The sequence below is a fragment of the Thamnophis sirtalis genome, unplaced genomic scaffold, assembly GCF_051295495.1.
Source record: "Thamnophis sirtalis isolate CommonGarterSnake01/CBP01778 unplaced genomic scaffold, rThaSir2_p1.2 scaffold_4, whole genome shotgun sequence".
Classification (NCBI taxonomy): domain Eukaryota; kingdom Metazoa; phylum Chordata; class Lepidosauria; order Squamata; family Natricidae; genus Thamnophis; species Thamnophis sirtalis.
In genome coordinates this window covers 86,004,728-86,024,390 of record NW_028261384.1, presented here as the reverse complement: position 1 = coordinate 86,024,390, position 19,663 = coordinate 86,004,728, and the positions used below count along the sequence as shown (strand labels likewise).

General features: G+C 43.6%; 1 protein-coding gene across 2 annotated transcripts in view; it reads left to right on the top strand.

The window, feature by feature from the left end:
• Positions 1-7,744, top strand: part of LOC106540291 (amine oxidase [copper-containing] 3) — a 32,122-nt gene extending 24,378 nt beyond the window's left edge. For both annotated transcript variants that reach the window (XM_087713276.1, XM_014055357.2), the window contains exons 3-4: positions 376-505; positions 6,656-7,744. In XM_087713276.1, coding sequence (XP_087569402.1) covers positions 376-505; positions 6,656-6,940 — 415 coding nt within the window. In that variant the 3' untranslated portion in view covers positions 6,941-7,744. The remainder of the gene's footprint in view (positions 1-375; positions 506-6,655) is intronic.
• Positions 7,745-19,663: the final 11,919 nt, after the last annotated feature.

Here is a 19,663-nt window from a genome sequence, read left to right as displayed (position 1 = left end):
AGGGGGCGGTGTTCATCTCCATTTCAAAGCTGAAGACCCAGCGCTGTCCAAAGATGTCTCCGTGGTCATGTGGCCAGCATGACTAAATGTCGAAGGTGCACGGAATGCTGTTACCTTCCCACCAAAGGTGGTTTTCTATTTTTCTACTTGCATTTTTACATGTAACAAGTAACAGGACCTCACTCCATTATGCCGCACTAGGGATTCAAACTGGCAAACTGCCGACCTCTGTGATCAGCAAGATCAGTGTCTTAGCCACTGAGCTATCGCATCCCTTTCTATAAGCATTAGGGAAACTTATTTCATGCCTACAAAAGTGATGAAATATCCAGCTCAACAATACTTTGTTTCTGTTATTGCAATTCTGCTTCTTAGGTACAAACTGGCTGTCACCAGGAGAAAGGAGGAAGAACCTTGCAGTACCAGCATCTATAATCAGAATGACCCATGGACACCTACTGTTGCCTTTGCAGACTTTATAGACAATGAGACCATTGTTGATGAGGTGAGTTTTTAGATCCTGAGGGAAACAAGAGGGGATATTTCCTCTTTTTTACAAACAAACCCAGAGAGGTTGGACAGGTGTAAATCCTAACTCTTGGCTGGATACTAGACAAATATATTGTCCCCTCCAGGGGTGGGTTTCAAAACTTTTACTACCGGTTCGGTGGGTGTGGCTAGGGGGGCATGTGACTGAGTGAGTGTGGCCAACTTGATGTCACTCATGTCAGTTGCAGCGGCGCCTCCTCCAGCCGGGTGCATGCCTTTGAGCCAAGGCTTTGGGGCTCCCGGAACGGCCCATGTGGCTCAGGCTGTGCCCACAACTACCTGCCTATCACCAAGGATACTGCTGGTGCCACCACATCCCTCCAAGCACAGGTGAGCCGTGCTTGGCTGGGTGGGGGCATTGTGAGGCTTCGGGCCCAGAGTAGGCAAGTATGGCCGCCCACTGAGAGGAATGCTTGCCTCCGTTGCCTCCAAAGGCAGTGGGGAATGACAGGCCTGCAGGTGCGAGTGGAAGGTCCTGGAAATTGGGGGGGGGGGGCAGGCACTCATCTACCTAGCAGTTGCCCAGTTCCATTGAGTAGCTAAAGTGCACCATGTCACATAGTCGGAGGCCGAGGAGGATCCGGTGGGGACCCAGTGGTGGCGGCAATGGGAGTGGTGGCACTCGGTCGGGATGGGCTGGCTGGGTTGGCCGAATTATCCTGGGCTGGCTATTTATACCTGCCAGCTGATGGGTGACCCATAGCATCTGCCTCCTCTCCGGCCCAACAGTTCTTCCCCGTCTCACCTCCGGCACAGCTTTGGGCCAGCTGCCTGGACAGACTTTGGAAAGAGGCTGTCCCTGCCTGGTTTGCAGTGGTGCTGAGAAAGCTGCAAGCCTAAAGGCACCCGCACTCCCTTGTGCAAGCTGGGATCTCCTCATCCCCTTTGCTAGGACCCGCTGGTCACCAACTGCCCCAACAGAGCCCCTTGGCCCGCTCTTACGAAAGCCAGGTGGAGCATGAGGTACTCTGGCACTCCACCATGCAACAATGGGAATCTCCCCCGCAACTTCTGCATTGGACGTCTCAACCAGCCCTCACGATCATTTTCTGGCAGACGTCGTTGAAGCTTCTTTCCGATTGGCTCCTGCAGGTGTCTTGTGGCATGCACGTGGCGCACTGCCTGGCTCACTTCTCAGCCTCTGTGGACACCCTAGTTAAGTAGGTGATTCCCGGGAGCATGGCGGCAGAAAGTTGCCGCCATCTTCTTGCATGTACATGAGCATGCCTTGGACTTGCAAGTCTAAAGCATGCATATGTGTGAAGATGGCAGCGATGGCAGCTCTTTCTTTTTGCTGCCAAAAAGTGCTTTGTCTTCACATTGTTGCCCAGCTCCTGGAGAGCAAGCTAAGGAATGAGAGAGGCCAGAGAAAGAAAGGAGGCATGCAATAGCAGAGACAAGAGGATGCTTGCCCTTGGTGGTGGAGGCTGCTTTATCATGTGGGTGAAGACTGGCTTCCCTCTGCAACACGTGGGAGGCTCCTTTCTTTCTCCGGCCCCTCTCCTTCCCTAGCTTGCCCTTGTGGCACAAACTGGTTGCCCACATTCAAGCCAGCCTGCCTCCTCTCTCACCGTATCAGCTCTCTTGTCTCTCCCAAGATCAGCTTCTTTCCTGACCTCTTGCAGCATCAGTCCACATCCAGAGGTAGCCAGGGGTTGCTGTTGTTCTCAGGCAACAGCTCCGTTTTCCCCCTCCTCAGGCCCAGCAAGGAAGCCCGCTCCTCCGACCCTCCTGTCAGATCAGTGGTGGGTTCCGGATCCCAGTGCAACCAATATGGTACAACGGGGCCGTGCATCCACCACATGAACACGTGCAGCATGCCCAAGCATACTTACTGCCTGTAACACTCCATGAAGTCTCCACGATGCTCCAGCTGCTCAGCGGAGCGTCGCACAGGCACCGTACGGTCCTGCACAAAAGCCACAATCGGCCCAAATACAGGTGGGCAGGCAGAGCTAGCCCCGATTTTTACTACCAGTTCGTCCAAAACAGGCCAAACTGGTACAATTTCAAGAAATCTTGTTCATTTTGCTGCCTGCTGTAGCATATTTTGAAAATTAAGAATGAATTTGATAACCACGTAAGGATTATATTTAACTTGATTTGATATGTACAGTGAAGCATTTGTTCTGGGTGATTTAAAATTTTTGCATGTGGTTTTCCTCCATATTCCACTTTTAGAAAGTCTATTGTTTATCATTAGGGCTGCTGAAAAACAGGGTTCTTAATTTTTGCTTTTCTAGTCTCTATAGTATTGTTATCTTCTGCTATGTTACCTGCACTGGAAGGAACAAATCTAGAGAACCTCTAATAGTTAAAAATATTTTGTTAGCAAATCAGATTTTTTACATTTTAAAAATGCTGATACAGCAAGAAATCTCTACTTGTTAAATACATTAAACGGAAATAAGTAAACTCCACAGAATCCCTCTGTGGGTTGTGGGTAAGTATTTTAAATGATAGTGGGTGGGAATTAAGAACAGTCAAATTTTCATGTAGCTAATGTTTGTTCTGGCTAGATTTCCTTTCTGACAAAAATCCTACGTCTGATCACACAGGAAATCTTTCACATTCTACATAGGACCAAAATATATATATAACTTTCATATCTTTTCAGAGAGAAAATGCACATTATGAAGCAAAGCTGTATGTTTTCAGACAATGCACAATAGCAAGAGGTGTATTTTCAAGGCAGAATAAATTTCCTATTATGAACGCCATTCCTTTCCACAATTTTTATATCTTATATCTTAATTTGTTATATTTTATATCTAGTTTTTCCCTGCAATGAGATCCCAGGACTGGAAATATGTAATTTCAGAGAGGAATCTACATTTATGAAAGGGTTAAAGAAACAATTCTGTTCTGCCTGCTTATTTTCCTACATAAATACCTCATTCCTCTCATACAACAGCCTTCTTTGGCTGAATCCAGCACACTTATATGAGCACACTAAATAGCCTCCCCTACTCCATCAAGATCATTAGATGGCTTCCCTAAAGGCATTTGAGCTTTCAGTAGAAATGTCAATGAAGACTCTGATTCATGTGGAAACTAATACAGCTGCTCTTTTACAGAAAAGCAGTGGTAGGATTCAATTTCTTTTACTACTGGTTCTGTGGGCAAGGCTTGGTGGTGTGACAGGGGAAGTATGCTACAAAATCTCCATTCCCTCCCTGATGTATAGGATGCCATAGAGTTTGACACTGTCGTCCTTTTTGATTAATATCAGTGATGGGATTCATTTTTTTTTACTACCGGTTCTGTGGGCGTAGCTTGATGGGCATGGCAGAGGAATAAAACTGTAAAATCTCCATTCACTCCCTACTCCAGGGGAAGGTTATTGCAAAATCCCCATTCCCTCCCCATCAGCTGGGACTCGGGAGGCAGAGAATAGATGGGGGCGAGGCCATCCAGAGGTGGTATTTACCGGTTCTCGAAACTACTCAAAATTTCCATTATCAGTTCTCCAGAACTGGTCAGAACCTGCTGAATACCACCTCTGCAGAGAAGCTGCATTAGTTTCTACCGATAGGTAAACTACAGTTATCCTTCAAACATCACACATGTTTTCAAATTGAATATAATACTCCTGAAATTCAGTCACTAGAAAGTATCTTTCAAATTTTAAGCGGGCTATGTTCCAAAATAAGAGCATAAAACAAAGCTCATATCTTTTAACTTTTATGTCACAGTCATGAAAATAAGTGGGGTACCAGTAGTAGTTCACAATTAAATGCTACATGCCATGCGACTTACAAAGATAATGAAAAAGTTTGCTTTAAAAGAAAGCGAACAATAGAATCAACAGTTAAGCATGCTTTTTGCAGCCCAGAACTGCCACAGAACTGAGCCAAACAAAAAAGCAAGTAACAGACATAAATTCATTTCAGTACACCCCACAAACAATGCAACAGCAGAAAAGCAGAAAGGGCATGCTTTTCTGACTAGACAACCTACCTGCAAAAAACAAAACAAAAACAAAAACCACAAAAACTTGACCAAAAGTTTAAGCACACAAATAAAGCTCAGAAGGTTTCTCTTTCTGTACTATTTAACATTCTTTGCAGACAGTAATAGGCCTACAAAACACAGCACAGCTACAGGAACAATCTGTTTATGCACATGAACATTATGTACTTTTGAATTGGCAAGCTTCCTGAAAAAGAAATACTATACACATACACTGCACAAGAACAGCTATGTCACATTTCAACTCATAAAGTACTATCTACACTGCTTAACTAATCAGTATTACAACACTACTGAATTAGATACAGGAAATGAGATAGGAGGAGAGGTGGCCAAATTAATTTGGCAGCTAAACTTCATTAATGTAATCAATTATTTACATTAATGAAAGTAGTGTAAACTGATTGATTATACTAATGAAGTTCAGCTTCCAAATTAATCTGTGATTTCTCATGTATCTTCCTGAAGCAGCAATCCAAAGTATGGATTGAATTGGTTGTTCTTTATCCAGTTGTTCTTCTTTTCCTCTAAATTCTTCTGATCACAATCTTCAAATCTCCATAGCTTGGAAAGAGGGTTCTTGTTTTTTTTTTTTAAAAAGGACAGTGCAATTTTGAAAATAATAGAGAAAAAGCAGTTTTATTCCAAATTAGGACAAATTCTAGGTGGGGGGAAGCCAGTTCAAACTTGGAACATTTTGAACTCAGAATGATTTGTAGCCAAAATTCAGTGTTTTCCTAGAAAGTTCTATTTCATTAGAACTTTAAAATAATTAAAATTAAATAATTTGACCATAGCTTCTGAAGTGTGTTGTATTATTAGGGAACTGGGAAGACTTCTATTTTATCTCAGGCAACCTATCTTGTGCTGGCTGCCCTATTTCAGACTGAGGAAACGTGTATCATCTTAATTTATGCGGCTCACTCTATCTTCCCAGCATACTCATTCATGCAGTACACGCACACACACACAAAATGTGTTATTTCAGTAACAGAAGAAAATACAGTGTATGGTGTCCACAGTTTTTAAGGAGTTAGAAACAATTCCAGAAGCCATGCTTGGCGTATTTTTCCTACTGAAACATCTGTACAGTAGTCAGGCATGGGGCAAATGAAAAAAAAAGTGCTTTGGAACACAAACAGGAAAGGGTGGGTTTCTCAACATGATGTCTCAATAGTTGCTTTATTCATTTTATGCATTTAGTTGCAGAAATGAATACTCAGTGGGATGTTAAAAAAAAATGGGGCTGAAAATTCTGTCAGTACAACTACGCTCCAAAAGTGAAGTCAAAAGTGAAGAGAGGGACTAAATTTGATACAATGGGAGAAACTTTTAAAAAAAAAGTGGACTTCCAAAGTGGGCCAGATCAATCTGGGACCTCTACAGGAAACAAACAAGCAAACAGGAATAATTTCCCCAAAGCTTCCCTTTGTAAAAGGCAGTTGGCAGAGTTTTGGCATATTGCTAAGTGCTCCATTCCTAAGCTCCTTCCCTCCTAATCACAATCGCGTGAGCGATTGTGGGTGCACCTCGGTACACCCACGTTACACCTATCCTCCGCAAGCTGCACTGGCTACCGATCGGTCTCCGGATACGCTTCAAAGTGCTAGTTGTAACTTATAAAGCCCTTCATGGTATTGGACCTGGGTACTTGAGAGACCGCCTGCTGCCAATTACCTCCCAAAGACCCGTCAGATCTCACAGGGTCGGCCTCCTCCGGGTTCCGTCCACCAGCCAATGCCATCTGGCTACTACCCGGGGGAGGGCCTTCTCTGTAGCAGCTCCGGCCCTTTGGAATGAACTCCCCGCGGAGATCCGGACCCTCATCTCTCTCCAGGCCTTCCGGAAAGCCGTCAAAACCTGGCTGTGCCGGCAGGCCTGGGGTTGATGAGTTCCCCTCCCCTCTCGACTGGTATGGCTGTGTGATTTTCATGTATTTTAATTATGTGTACTGTTGTTTATGTTCCCTTTCCCCTTTGAGTTGTTCGCCGCCCTGAGTCCCTCCTGGAGAAGGGTGGCATACAAATAAACCAAATACAATACAATACAATACAATACATGACTGGAGTGACTATTCCAAAATTTCCCTTCCATTTTTTTTAATCAGATTACCCTGTTTCATGTCTTTCAATAGGATCTGGTTGCTTGGATCACCACTGGATTTCTACATATTCCCCATGCTGAGGATATTCCTAACACCGTGACACTTGCAAATGCTGTTGGTTTCCTTTTAAGACCTTATAATTATTTTGACAATGATCCCTCCATTGACTCGCCTGATAGTGTGTTCTTCACTGACAAGGATGACTTCAACTCCTGTGAGATCAACCATATTGCTTGCCTCCCTAAAACTGCTGCATGTGTACCCAATCTTCCTCCTTTCACTTATGAAGGTTTCCAAAATCTAAGTATCCTCTGATACTGTCCAGGCTTTGAGTCAATGCTGATGTTTATATTTGAGTGAATACAGTTGTGGAAATCAGCCAAGCACAAAATCTGTGTGTAAGATAACAGTCTTGAGACCTTTATTGTTGACTGTGTTTCACCTAAATTTTAGCTGTGTTGGCATTGTACTCACTTGTCTTTGCAACTTATCTGCATCAGCCAGATTGCTTTAGCTTTTTTAACCAACTGCTTCTCCTATTAATTTTTAATTTGTGTGTGTGTGTGTGTGTGTATGTGAGTAAATGAAATAAAATATAAATTTTGAAAGAGAAAATTAAGAAAAAAAAGTGAAAAAAGTACCAAGAAAAGAAAAGGCTTCTGATTTTCTTAATAGTATTTACAAGTACATTTATATTTTATTCTCTACATTTTCTCTATGATCTGATTTTTAAAAAATTTAAAATGCCATGAAACTACGTTTTCCAGGATTCTTTGTCAGAACTCATAATTAAGTTCCTCTGACTGTTAATCAGCAACACAAGCATTTTCTCTTGTTACCACAGGTGACGATAAATATACTGCATCTAGGCAGATCGCAGTGACACCGTAGATACATTGTGTAAAGAAATCTATAAGAAATGTTTGTTTTAATAAACACATGTTATGCTAAGATGTGATTTGTTAAACTATAATTAGTCTTCCAAATGATCATATTAGTTGTTTTGCCAATTTCTAACATTTTTTTCCTGCCTGCTTAGTTGCTATTGTTTTGTATTCCTGGATTCCTTGGAAGCGTATATGTGGCAATAAAAATGAATAAGCAAGCTCTACAAATAAATTATGCGTGGTGTCATCTTTTGCATATAAAATAAAGCTAACTCATGATCACAGTAAAGTCACAGCAAAACTATGAGCTTTTGCCCTAGCACAAGCCACTAGGATATTTAAACCGCTTTTCCAAAACTGGCAACTAGCTAACTTCAGGTTGGATTATGTCCCAATTGTAAACATACCTAGGATTAATCCTAGAGTTAAATATCTCTTACTTAGTGACTGCTGTCCAAACCTAGGAGAGAGATTAACATTGTTTTCCAGATGGATGTGATAAATGGGAACTTAATGACCCTTCCAGAATAGTCCCTTTTTAAGCTCTCCATATTTTTTACTTTGAATTAGATAATTGGACGACTCTAAATGTTCCCCAAAGATTTTAGTGGCCATTGTAAGGTCTTTATACATTTAAGTTGTCATTCTTTGCTATATTTTTGTTTTAAAAGCTGGAAGTTATCTCTGTATATGTGGGAAATAAATATATGACATTGCTATACATTTTCCATCATTTCAAACAGGAAATGAAGCTGTATTAAATCTTTTTATAGATTTCAGATTTTTCATCCATTTTAGTCAATGTAATAATTTGGCGTTCTGTGCAAACCATGTTAGCAATTGATGGATTCCACCCATCTGTATTTGGGAAACAAGCATCAATTGCTGTTTTTTTTCCATAAGTCTTCAAGAACATGTGCTTTCTACTTTTGTACTAGTCCTTCTCTATGGATTCCTCCTTGTACTCATTATCTTTCCATTTGATTATGTGGAACTATTAAAAACATAGAAATCATCTCATTTTTACCATTATCCCTGTCACATGGGCTACACAATATAGAATCACACTTATCAGCTTTTTGTGTGCTAATGAGTACTTGAGTTGCTGGAAACATAGTTTTGGTCAGTGGTCATGAACTGATTTCCAGTAAAATATCAGCCTCTCCCAAGATTGGGAACAGTCAAATAATTCTCAGTAATTGATGAGAAAAGCATACAAACAATGTTCTGTTAACTCCCTAAATTTTTTTTTCTATTTCTATCATAATGTGGATACATTGTGCTTTAACCACATACACATGTCCATTCTTTGCTCTCATATACTGACTTGAGGGAGATGGCTCATGACCCAGTATTATATGATTTTCAATTAGGCTCCTATCTAGACCCTTGTTTTATTTTTCACCTTGGCCATGTTCTTAACTGGTGTTAGTGGGCTAGTAGATTTCACTACTTGATATGCAACTTTCACCTTTGACTGGTTTCTGGTCTAGTCTGATATCAAACTAGCTCACTCACTGGTTTTCAACATCTAGACCACATCCTTGGAATTGTTTTCTTGCTTTGGTTTGCTATTTTTCTCAGACCATTTGCCTATTTGCCAGGTCACTGAATTCAGGTAGAGTCCTATCAAAACTTTTGTTAGATGCACTCGATTTGTGAAAAAAAACAAGCTCTACCTTCAGGGAATTTCTTCAAAAGACCAGCTTTTCATGTGTGCACTATTGTAATTTTTAAAGAATATCCACAGTTTTTCATCCAATCCAGCAGATCAGATAAAATAGCCATGAAGGAAATAATTAGTGGTCAGAGGGGAGAGAGCACTTCATAGTCTTTTGAAGAGGGGTGGCTTGCCTATCATGAAATATTTAATAGGTGAACTGAAAAAGGAAAGAGACCAATATAGAGCCTTAGGACCTCAATTTCCTTTCAGGCAGAGGGATATGAATCATTGGTGTGTGGTAAAATATAAATACTTGGAGCTAAAGCTGCAAAACCATCACTTCTAAGGTTTATTTGCGTTGAATTTCAAGATCAAAATTATGTACTTTTCAAATTTAAATTCCAGAAATTGAGAACTCAGAATTAGGAATTGAACACAGTTACTTTTTGCACTGATACAGGCCAAGAAAGGCAGTCTAAAAGAGAGACTTAGATGCCTTACAAATAACCATTTTGCCATGACAAAATCTTGTGTGCTTAGTTAGACTTGAGGAAATATAACCACCCAACACATTAGCTTTCAAATCTGTAATTATTGACATGTCCCACCAAAATGCTTGCCAGGCCTGGTGACGGGTGCCACCACCACCAAACTCTCTAGGTTTTAAAAACAAATTTTAAAGGGCCAGAGACAATTGTTGGTATAAGATCTGCCTAAGCCACTCTGATTACTGGCTAAGATTTACGATGTTTTTAATGGTACTTATAAGCAATATCAATTTCTCATTCTTCTTCTAACGTTTTTATAGCCATGCAGAATATTGAAAATTCAACCACAGCAACAACAACAACAAACCACCAATGAGGCACTACCTTGTGGGGCTTGCGTGCTCTGAGAAAGATGAGAGCTATGCCAGACATTCAACTATACTGGATAGGGCTCATGAGAGGAGTCAGACAAATAGTGTCTCATAAAAAATATGGTGAGACTTAAATTTCAGAAAGTGATACAAAAAACATGGCAATTCATTTGCATGTGCCATCCACACATGCGTGCAGCACAGTGGTGGGTTTCCAAATTTTTTAGAACCTCTTCTGAAGGTGTGGCCTGCTTTGTGGGAGTGGCTTGCCAGCCATGTGACTGAGTGGGAATGGCTTGGCGCTTAGCAACCAAAATGTTGGCTCAAAAATTCTGGCATTTGAAGCATGCAAGTCTCAAAGCTGTCAAGTTACAAGACCCTTGCACCCCTACTTTAGAAAAAAACCCCAGGGGTGTTCAAACTTGACACCTTTAAGACTTGTGGACTTCAACTCACAGAATTCCTCCTCTTGTTCTTCGTCTTGATGATGTGTGGACGAGCAGGGGGAGGGAGCTGAAACCTGTTCTAAACGGCACTGTAGATTTGTAAAACCTCTTCTATAGAAGAGGTTAGAACTGGTAGGAACCCACTCCTGGTGCAGCATCAAATACACCAGCAATATAGGATGAGATTGTGCCCAGACAAGTAAGTGGGATCACCCGCAGATCACAACCACTGGTTCACCCAAACCATTCTGAACTGGCAGCAGCTCACCACTGGCTACAGGACTCAGGATTTTTGGCTGATTAACCAGGGCCAGAAGCTTCAGAACTACTGGAAGAAAAAGAGTTTACTTGTCACAAATATACAGTGATTGAAAACAAAGAAATAATGATCTTTTATTACAGAGCAAGCCCAACAAGAAGAAAATATTTGAAAATAATGTATCAGTTCTGGAAAGAACAACATCCAGAACCAGAAATAACAGAACAGAGGCTAGCAGATCAACATTGATTTATAAGCAGAATTGGAAGAACTGCAAAGGTTCACCCAGGGCAAAGAAATCAAAACTGTTCTGTCCCGGGCAAAGAGGTCTCATTCGGGCAGCCAGTTAACTCCATGCGTAGGAATCTCTTTCAGATCAAGTTTATTATCAGGCATTCTTAATAGCAAAACTTAAAGTTCAGTGTTAAGATTCTTCTGACTTCTTTAATCTGGTTCCATTACATGGTGTAAAAAGACATTAATTTTCTCTAATCCATGCAGCGATGCAAGCTGCTTTCTTCAGGTAGAGAAAAGGCAATTCAGAGAGTGACCAGTAATAAATCACTTTTCCCGGGCAGAGTACCCCACTGCCCAATCAGGGAACACAGATGTGGTCACATGTTATGGAACTACATTTCCCACAAGGCAGTTCTGCCTACATTTCCCATAAGGCAGTTCTGCCTACATTTCCCATAAGGTAGTTACATTTCCCATGAGGTAGTTTCTTAAAGGAGACAGCGCTTAATTCCTACATTAGCTTTATATTGTTGGGACAGCATAATCCCCACCTGGAATTATAAATTCCACTATCAACTAACTTTTAACTAAAGGCAAACAGAGGCATGGCATAACAATGCAAACTTGACTAACTAAGATAACAGAAACATAACATCAACATGCAAACCTAGCTAACTAATTAACTGAGTTACACAAAAGCATAGCATCAAACAGTGCAAACAACGATGTAAACACAAAGCATGCAAAGCTTGAGGGTCAATCTTCTAGTTCAGTCTTTCGTAGCAGCAGTACCAGGTCACTGATTGATCTGGTCTAGAGCTTCTTGGTGGAAGTCTGCTGATTGTGACTCGACTCCAGCAGCTTCACAACTTGAACTTTCACCTAGCGAATTAGTCCATCATTGCTGGGTAGGACTAGGTGCACAAGTCCTATTGGCCATGAGTTCCGAGGCGCGTCGTTATCTTTCAGCAAGACAAGGTCTCCTTCTTCAAGGTTGGGTTGTTTGTACTGCCACTTGTGGCGATCTTGCAGGGAGGGTAAGTACTCCTGCTTCCAGCACTTCCATAATGTGTTGGCAAGCAGTTGTACTTGTCTCCATTGTTGCTTATACATGGCCTTGGGAACAAAATTCCCTGCTGGTGGTGGCCACTCGCCTGTCTTCTGGGTCAGTAAGGTGGCTAGGGTGAGAATAATTGGGTTTTCAGGATCCATAAAAACTGTTCCCAAAGGCCGAGAGTTGATAATAGTTTCCACCTCTGCCATCAGGGTGGTAAGGATCTCCTGTGTTAGTGTAGGTGTCTTTGCCAACATTGAGTTCAGAATCCTGCGAGCTATACCTATCATTCGTTCCCAAGCTCCTCCCATATGGGATGTATGGGGAGGATTGAATGTCCATACACAATCACAGGCCTTCAGATAGCCCTCGATTGTTGGGTCTAGGCCAGTGGTGGGTTTCAACCGGTCCGCACAGTTCGTGCGAACCGGTTGGTCTGGTGGACCCGGAAGTAAATAACTTCCGGGAACACTGGCAGCGGCCCTGTTGCTCGATCACCCTTGCCATCCCATCGCAGCTCGCTCGCTCCCCTGCCTGTCTGCACTAAACTAGGCTAACCCAGCCCAACATCACTCCCACACGGTCACATGGGTAGCAGGCCACTCCCACATGGTCACATGGCCAGCAAGCCACTCCCATCAGGTCACATGGCTGGCAAGCCACTCCCACAAAAGAGGCCACGCCCACAGTACTGGCCCACAGAGTAGGTTCTAAAAAAATTTGAAACCCACCACTGGCCTAGGTGATCGTCTTTACCAATTCGAATGCTGAGACAAGTGAAAAGTACTGCCCAGCATTTGTTGTTAACTTGTCCTCCTCTGGTCTGACAGGCAGACATGGACCACGGGCCAAAAACATCTACAATCAGATCGCACAGACTGGGCCTCCTCCGAATCCCATCTGCCAGTCAATGTCGACTGGCGACCACACGGAGGAGAGCCTTTTCTGTTGCTGCCCCGACCCTGTGGAACGAGCTCCCCATGGAGATCCGTACCCTCACCACTATCCAGACCTTCCGCGCAGCCCTCAAGATCTGGCTCTCCCAGCAGGCCTGGGGATAGGCTTCCAATTACCCGCCCGAGTGTTTGATTGCTGAATGAAAGTTGTGTTTTATTATTTTTTCTTTGTGCACATATTGTTTTGTTTTTGACCTTGCACCCCCCTCCCCTGTGGTTGTAAGCCGCCCTGAGTCCCCTCAGGGAAAAGGGCGGCATATAAATCCCAATAAACCAATAAAAACCAAACCAACACCTACGTTGGTGAAAGGAGATTCAGTACTAAGACGTTCAGGCAGCAGGTCGGCTAGCAGCTGACATGATGTCGCACCTCGTTGCTTGCGACAGTGCAGACACTGGTGTAAGACAGTAGCAACGAGCCTCTTGGCACCTACGATCCAGAGTCCGGCAGCCCCAATAGCTCCTTCTGTGAAGTGTCTGCCTTGATGTTGAACGTTCTCGTGATGGTACTGGACCAGCAGTTTTGACACACGTTGGTGGGCAGAAAGGATGATAGGATGCTTGAGATTAGAAGTTATTTCAGCCTTATCTAAACACCCTCCTACCCACAATGAGCCATAGCAGTCAAGAAATGGGCTCAGTTTTAGAAGTGAGCTGGATTTTGGGAGGGGCTTTTTAGCCTATAGGCATTCAAATTCTGCTGGGTATGTGTCTCTTTGCACGCTCGGCAGAATGGATCTCTCTGCTTGGGTGCGGTGAACTGGAGAGCCTGTCTTGTGATGCAGGAAATGGATGATCACCGTCACCCCTGATACAAGAGATCTCCATCTGGAGAAGCGTTCAAAGCGAGATAAGGTGAAGGGGCAGTTAAGGAGCAGTTTTCTTGACTCCATTATCATTGTCGACAAGCATGTGGCCAGCACTATGGGCCTTTGGTCCTGTCTGGGAGACTTGTCGGGTACCTCTGGTCATACGTCGGCATCACTATCTGGGTCTTGAAGCTCATATTGTTCTGGACTCTGCGACATCGAGGTGTCTGGGCAAGCCAGGAACTCTGGGCCCTTCCACCAGGTCGAGTCTGCCAAACAAGATGCATGGATAGAGTGCGTGGCATGATCTGCTGGGTTCTGGTCAGTCAGAACATATCTCCATTGATCTGGGTTACAGGATTTTCTGATCCTGTCTACTCCATTACTGATGTAGAAATAGAAGCGCCTGCTTTGATTTTGGATGTAGCCTAGCACCACCTTACTATCTGTGTAGAAGGTGGTGGTTTGTAGCTCAAGTTCATTGCCTTTGTTATCAGGTCTGCGAGCTCTACAGCCAGCACGGCACCGCAGAGTTCCAACCTTGGCACGGTGTGACCTTGTTGCGTTGCTAGTTTCGCCTTCCCCATGACGAAACCGATGTGAACATCATTCTGCCCACCGTAGACTTTGATGTATCCTACGGCTGCTATTGCTTTTGTTGACGCATCTGAAAAGATATGTAGTTCTTTCTTCCTTGCAGCTGTAGGCGAGATTGGAACGTACATGTGCTGTACCTGAGCACTTTGTAGACAACTCTGGGAGTCTCGCCATGTTTCCCACTCTTGTTTCTGCTCTGACGGAAGTGGCTCATCCCAATCATTAGTGTTTTGAGAGAGCGTGTGCAGCAGCAGCCTCCCTTGGATTGTTATGGGAACAGCAAACCCTAGGGGGTCAAACAGGCTGTTCATGGTTGACAAGACTCTTCTTCTGGTGAAAGCGGTTTTCTGAGCTGTCGATTTGAAGGTGAAACTATCCTTCTTCAAGTCCCAACAAAGACCGAGACTGCATTGAATAAAGGGGGTATCTGTGCTGAAGTCAGGTTCCTGCAACCTCTTAGCGTGGTCTTCAGGATTGAAGGCTGCTAGCACTTCCTCACTGTTGGATGCAATTTTATGCAGTTTAAGATTGGATGCACCTAGCATCTGGCGTGTTCTTTTTAATAGGTCTATGGCCTCTGCTGGGGTGGGCACGGATTTTAGGCCATTGTTGACGTAAAAGTTCCATTCCACAAACTGTCTGGCATCTGCATCCGTATTGGGCCTCACCCACACGAGCAGTGTGTTGCAGGCCATAGTTGGCAATTGATGGGGAAGAGCCATTTCCAAAAACATGCACTTGCATTCTGTACTCCATTATCTGCTGTTCATGTTGTTCATCAGTGAACCACAAGAAATGCAAGTAGTTCCGATGGTCTTACCTGACAAGGAATGAGTAGAATGTCTGCTGGATGTTGGCCATGATGGCTATGGCTTTCTTCCTGAAGTGGATGAGCACACCAAGCAGACTGTTGGTGAGGTCAGGTCCTGTGAGGTGGACTTTGTTCAGAGAAAGGCTTTGGAATTGCGCGCTGTCATCGAAGACTACTCGGATCTGACCTGGCTTTTGTGGGTGGTACACTCCAAAGAATGGCAGGTACCAGCATTCTTCACCATTTCTCAGAGGTGGAAGTTCTGCATGTCCATTCTGGACCATCTTGTTCATGAACTCTACTAAATGAGCTTTCATTGCAGGCTTCTTATTCATGAGTCATCTCAGACTGAAGAGGCGAGAGAGGGCTAGCTCACAGTTGTTTGGAAGCCGTTGCCTTGGTATGCGAAAGAGTAGTAGAGCCAACCAATTCTTGGTAGCATCTTGTTGAAACTCCTTGTCCATGAGCTTTAAGAATTATCTGTCCTCTATCGACAAGGCCAAGTCATTGTTGTCAGCGTTCCAAGTATCATGTAGAATTAAATCAGAGTCCAAGGCAAAATGATCCTTAAATTTCCAATTTAATAAATCAGACATCTTAGCACATCTGTGGAATCCCAATTCTGGAAGTTACATCGGATTCCCACCCAGTTGAAAGTTCATGATCTTGTCCCCACACCCACACATCCATCACATGGTCCAATCGTCTTCTTCCACGCTGGCATCTCCACCCAGCTGCTTCTGGTCAGGTGCCGAGGTGCGAAGACAAAAGATGACCTTGGGCTTCTAGAAAAGAATGACAAGAACACATTCCACAATACTACTCCTTTCTATTCCCCCTCCCAACTACTGCACTAATGAAACAGTATAATGAAATAAGAGAGAATGTGGCAGGCCAAAGATCCCAAAAGGGATATAACTGCAGGCCTGACAATTGTCTTCTTTGGTGGTCTGGAATGCTGTTGCTTCTAAAACAGGCTTGATCGATGAGGTCGTGAAACATTCATGGCACGGTTTCAAGTGGGATATTCTCCCATTACTGGGAGTGGAAGTTGTGAAGACATTCACCTGGGTTGAGACCTGCAGCCGATCAACACAAACCGTTCCTGCGATGACCCATCCGAGTTCTGTCTTGAGGGCAAGTGGGGAATATTTTCGGCCTCTGGCCATTCCATGGCAAGCGAAAGTGTCAGGGGCATCCATTCCCAACAAGAGCAGGATATTGGCTTCAGGGTCTAGGGCAGGAAAGTGATTAGCTATGTGTCTCAGCTGAGGTATGTTGTTTGCTAACTCTGATGTCGCAATCTGACTGTGATCATCTGGTAGACCATCCCATTCTAGTAATGACGGCAATGGGAACTGTGCACTCCCATCTAACGCTTCTATGCAGAATCTGTTGACTTCTCTCCCCACCATGTGCTGGGTTCCAGTGCACCCTGAAATAGTAAATTCCATCTCTTTGCTTTGGACATCGAAGAGATCGAAGAATGCTGACCTCGCTAACAATCTGGTGCTTTGCCCATCTACGATTACGTACATCTTCACAACTTTTTCTGGGTGAGTGGTGAGGTAGACTTTGGCTAGGCAGATTTTGTGGCATGTGCGAGGTGTTGAAGAACCACCAAATACTGAGGTACATCTGACGCTTATATCGTGTGGAGCCTCCTTGTGTGGAAGGGGGGGTGAGCCGTTGGGCAATGTGTTATCTCAGAATTTGGATGTAGGGCGCTTGGGTTGTTGACACTCTTGCAGAGGTGACATCGCACCTTGGCTGAGCATGTATTGGCTATGTGGTCTGTAGAGGCACAACACTTATAGCAAATTCTGTACTCCTTAATTAGAGCTTTCCTTTCCCCTAGGGGCTTCTTTCCAAACTCCCTACACCTGTTCAAAGAGTGGGAAGACTCATGGAATGGACAGAATGGGTCCTTGTTTGTGGTTGGTGGTCGCACATCTGAATTGTTCCTGGTGGAGTTGGAGATTTGTGTCTTGTGTACAGAAACAAAGTTTCTTTCCCTTGTGGTCTGCATTGGGCTCTTGATCGCAGCAGCATTATGGGCAGCCCCTTTTGTAACTGGAGAGTCGTTATCCCAGCAACCTTCATTCCGATGATTGTTGCATCATTTTACCTGGCCAGCAACAACTCTTGGAGTGTAGTGAAGGGAGGATCCTTGTCTTAGTTGTTGTTCCTGTAAGCGTCAAGCAGATCGGTCCATCGATCATTGAACCATCTTGACAGTTTTCTTAGGATGATGTTCTGTGTTCTGTACTCATCAAGACATGCCAAATCCATGGTGTTGGAATCCTCTTTAGCAGCTCACAGTTCCTCTAGAAGGTGAGAAAACTCCCATAACTTTTCAGGATCATTTGGACGTATATTGGGATACTCGAGGACTTGTTTTAAGAGTGATGATTCCATGAGCATGGACGAGCCGTACCATCAATCGAGTTCTTTCCAAGCTTGTTTGCAGGCCTTGACCAGATCATTTAGATGAACATGGTAGATTCTTGTAACTATTTGGCTAGACTGTGGGCCTAGCCAAGCTTTCATATGCACAATCTCGTTCTTAGGCTCTATCTACTCGGCCCGGATAGCACATTGGAATATCTCCCTCCATAACTGATATTCTCGGCCTGGTTTGTCACAGAACTTCTTTACCTCTCTATATGCCAAGTTCATCTTCCTCTGGTAAGGTTGCCAATCTGCCCCAGGGTTGTATGCCGGGGAGTCGGTGTGCGTGCTCCATGGCCTTTGGAGGATCAAGTGCAATGGCCTCCTGTTGGTTCGAATATGTGTGGTCCATAGGAGTGGGCATGGTGGCCGAGGGCGGCTGGTGTTTTTCTTCCGAAAGGTTCTGTGTAGCTTTATTTTGCCACAGTGTAGCCAAAGGTTGTTTTCGTTGTTGCTCTGCAGGTTGATTGCATTTATAGCTCTGTTCGTTCCTGTTCAAGTTGGCTTGAGCCATTGGCTGAAATTCTTTTGCTTCAATGCTGAGGTTGCTACTTGCGGCTATTTGTGTCCCTGCTGGCTTAGGATTGTTTGACATTGCTGGGACTTTGTTGTGATTGCCTTGTGTGTCTGGGTTTATCAAAGTAGGCTCTCCAATCCTAAGGGACAGGTCGAGTGATGCAGATTAGCTATCTCATTAGCTTGTGAGTTTAGTGATTGTTCCTTTTGTGACACGTGTTGATCGTCTACGTAGGCTTTGACACGTGTGTCTGGTTTTTCATCTCCTAACTTTGTAGGATCGAGGTTGGGGGAGGCACCATCAGTCTCAGCCTGTAGCAGAGGAATAAAAGATCAACTCCTAATTGACAAGATGATTTTGGAAACTGCAAGAGAAGGAACATCAACCTGAATGTAGCATGGATTGACTACAAAAAGGCATTTGACTCTCTGCCACATGACTGGATAATCAAGTGCCTAGAAATTGATGATACAATGGAAGACACATTTCAGGACAATGGTGAGAGACAGGGAGAGGAATATCAAGAGAGGAATATTTCAATGAGATTTACTATCACCACTACTATTTGTCATTGCACTGTTTCCTCTGTCAACAATACTGAAAAACTCAAGCCATGGCTATCAAACATCAAAAACATCTGCCAGACTATCCCACCTCCTTTACATGGATGATATGAAGCTGTATGGAAAAACACAATCTGCAATAGAATCGCTGCTCAATACTGTTCATATATATATAAATTGCAACACAAATGAAAGAAGGCAACATTAAAAAAAAGAGCTTTCTGCCTGGATGGCTCCCAGAGTGAGCCAATAAATAGAAAAGGGAAACAGTATGCTCCCTGCCATATTTGGGCATAACAGGGATTGTGACACAATACATACCTATTTCCCTGGCTTAGCTGTTAAAGGAGGAGAGCCTGTGGCTTAGTGGCTAATATAACTGCCTAATATGTAATACAGCCCAGGTTCGATTCCCATGGCTAGCTAATGAGAGCTAAATATTGCAATTTGGACTGGACAAATGTGCCACACTCACTATCAAACAAGGAAAAATAGTGACAACTAAAGGAATCAAGATACCCCATGAAAATACCATTAAGAATCTGGATGACGATGATTACTACAAATACTTGTGTCCTTCAAGCTGATTACTTCAAGCACACTGAAGTCAAGAAAAAGATGATGATCAAGATCTTACAGTCCAAACTCAATGGAGAAAATACCATCAAGGCAATCAACACCTGGGCCATACCAGTCATTAGATACACAGCTGGAATAGTGAACTGGACTCAAGCAGAATTAAAAGCAATGGATAGGAAGACCAGAAAAATAATGACATCCTCGCAGCGACATTGACAGACTCTATCTACCAAGGCAAATAGGTGGATGTGGAATGTTGCAAGTACATTAGATGGTTGAAGATGCACTGAAGTTAGTAAGCCAAGAAGGCTTGTTGACTACCGGAAAGACCAATCTGAGGTATGGAAAGG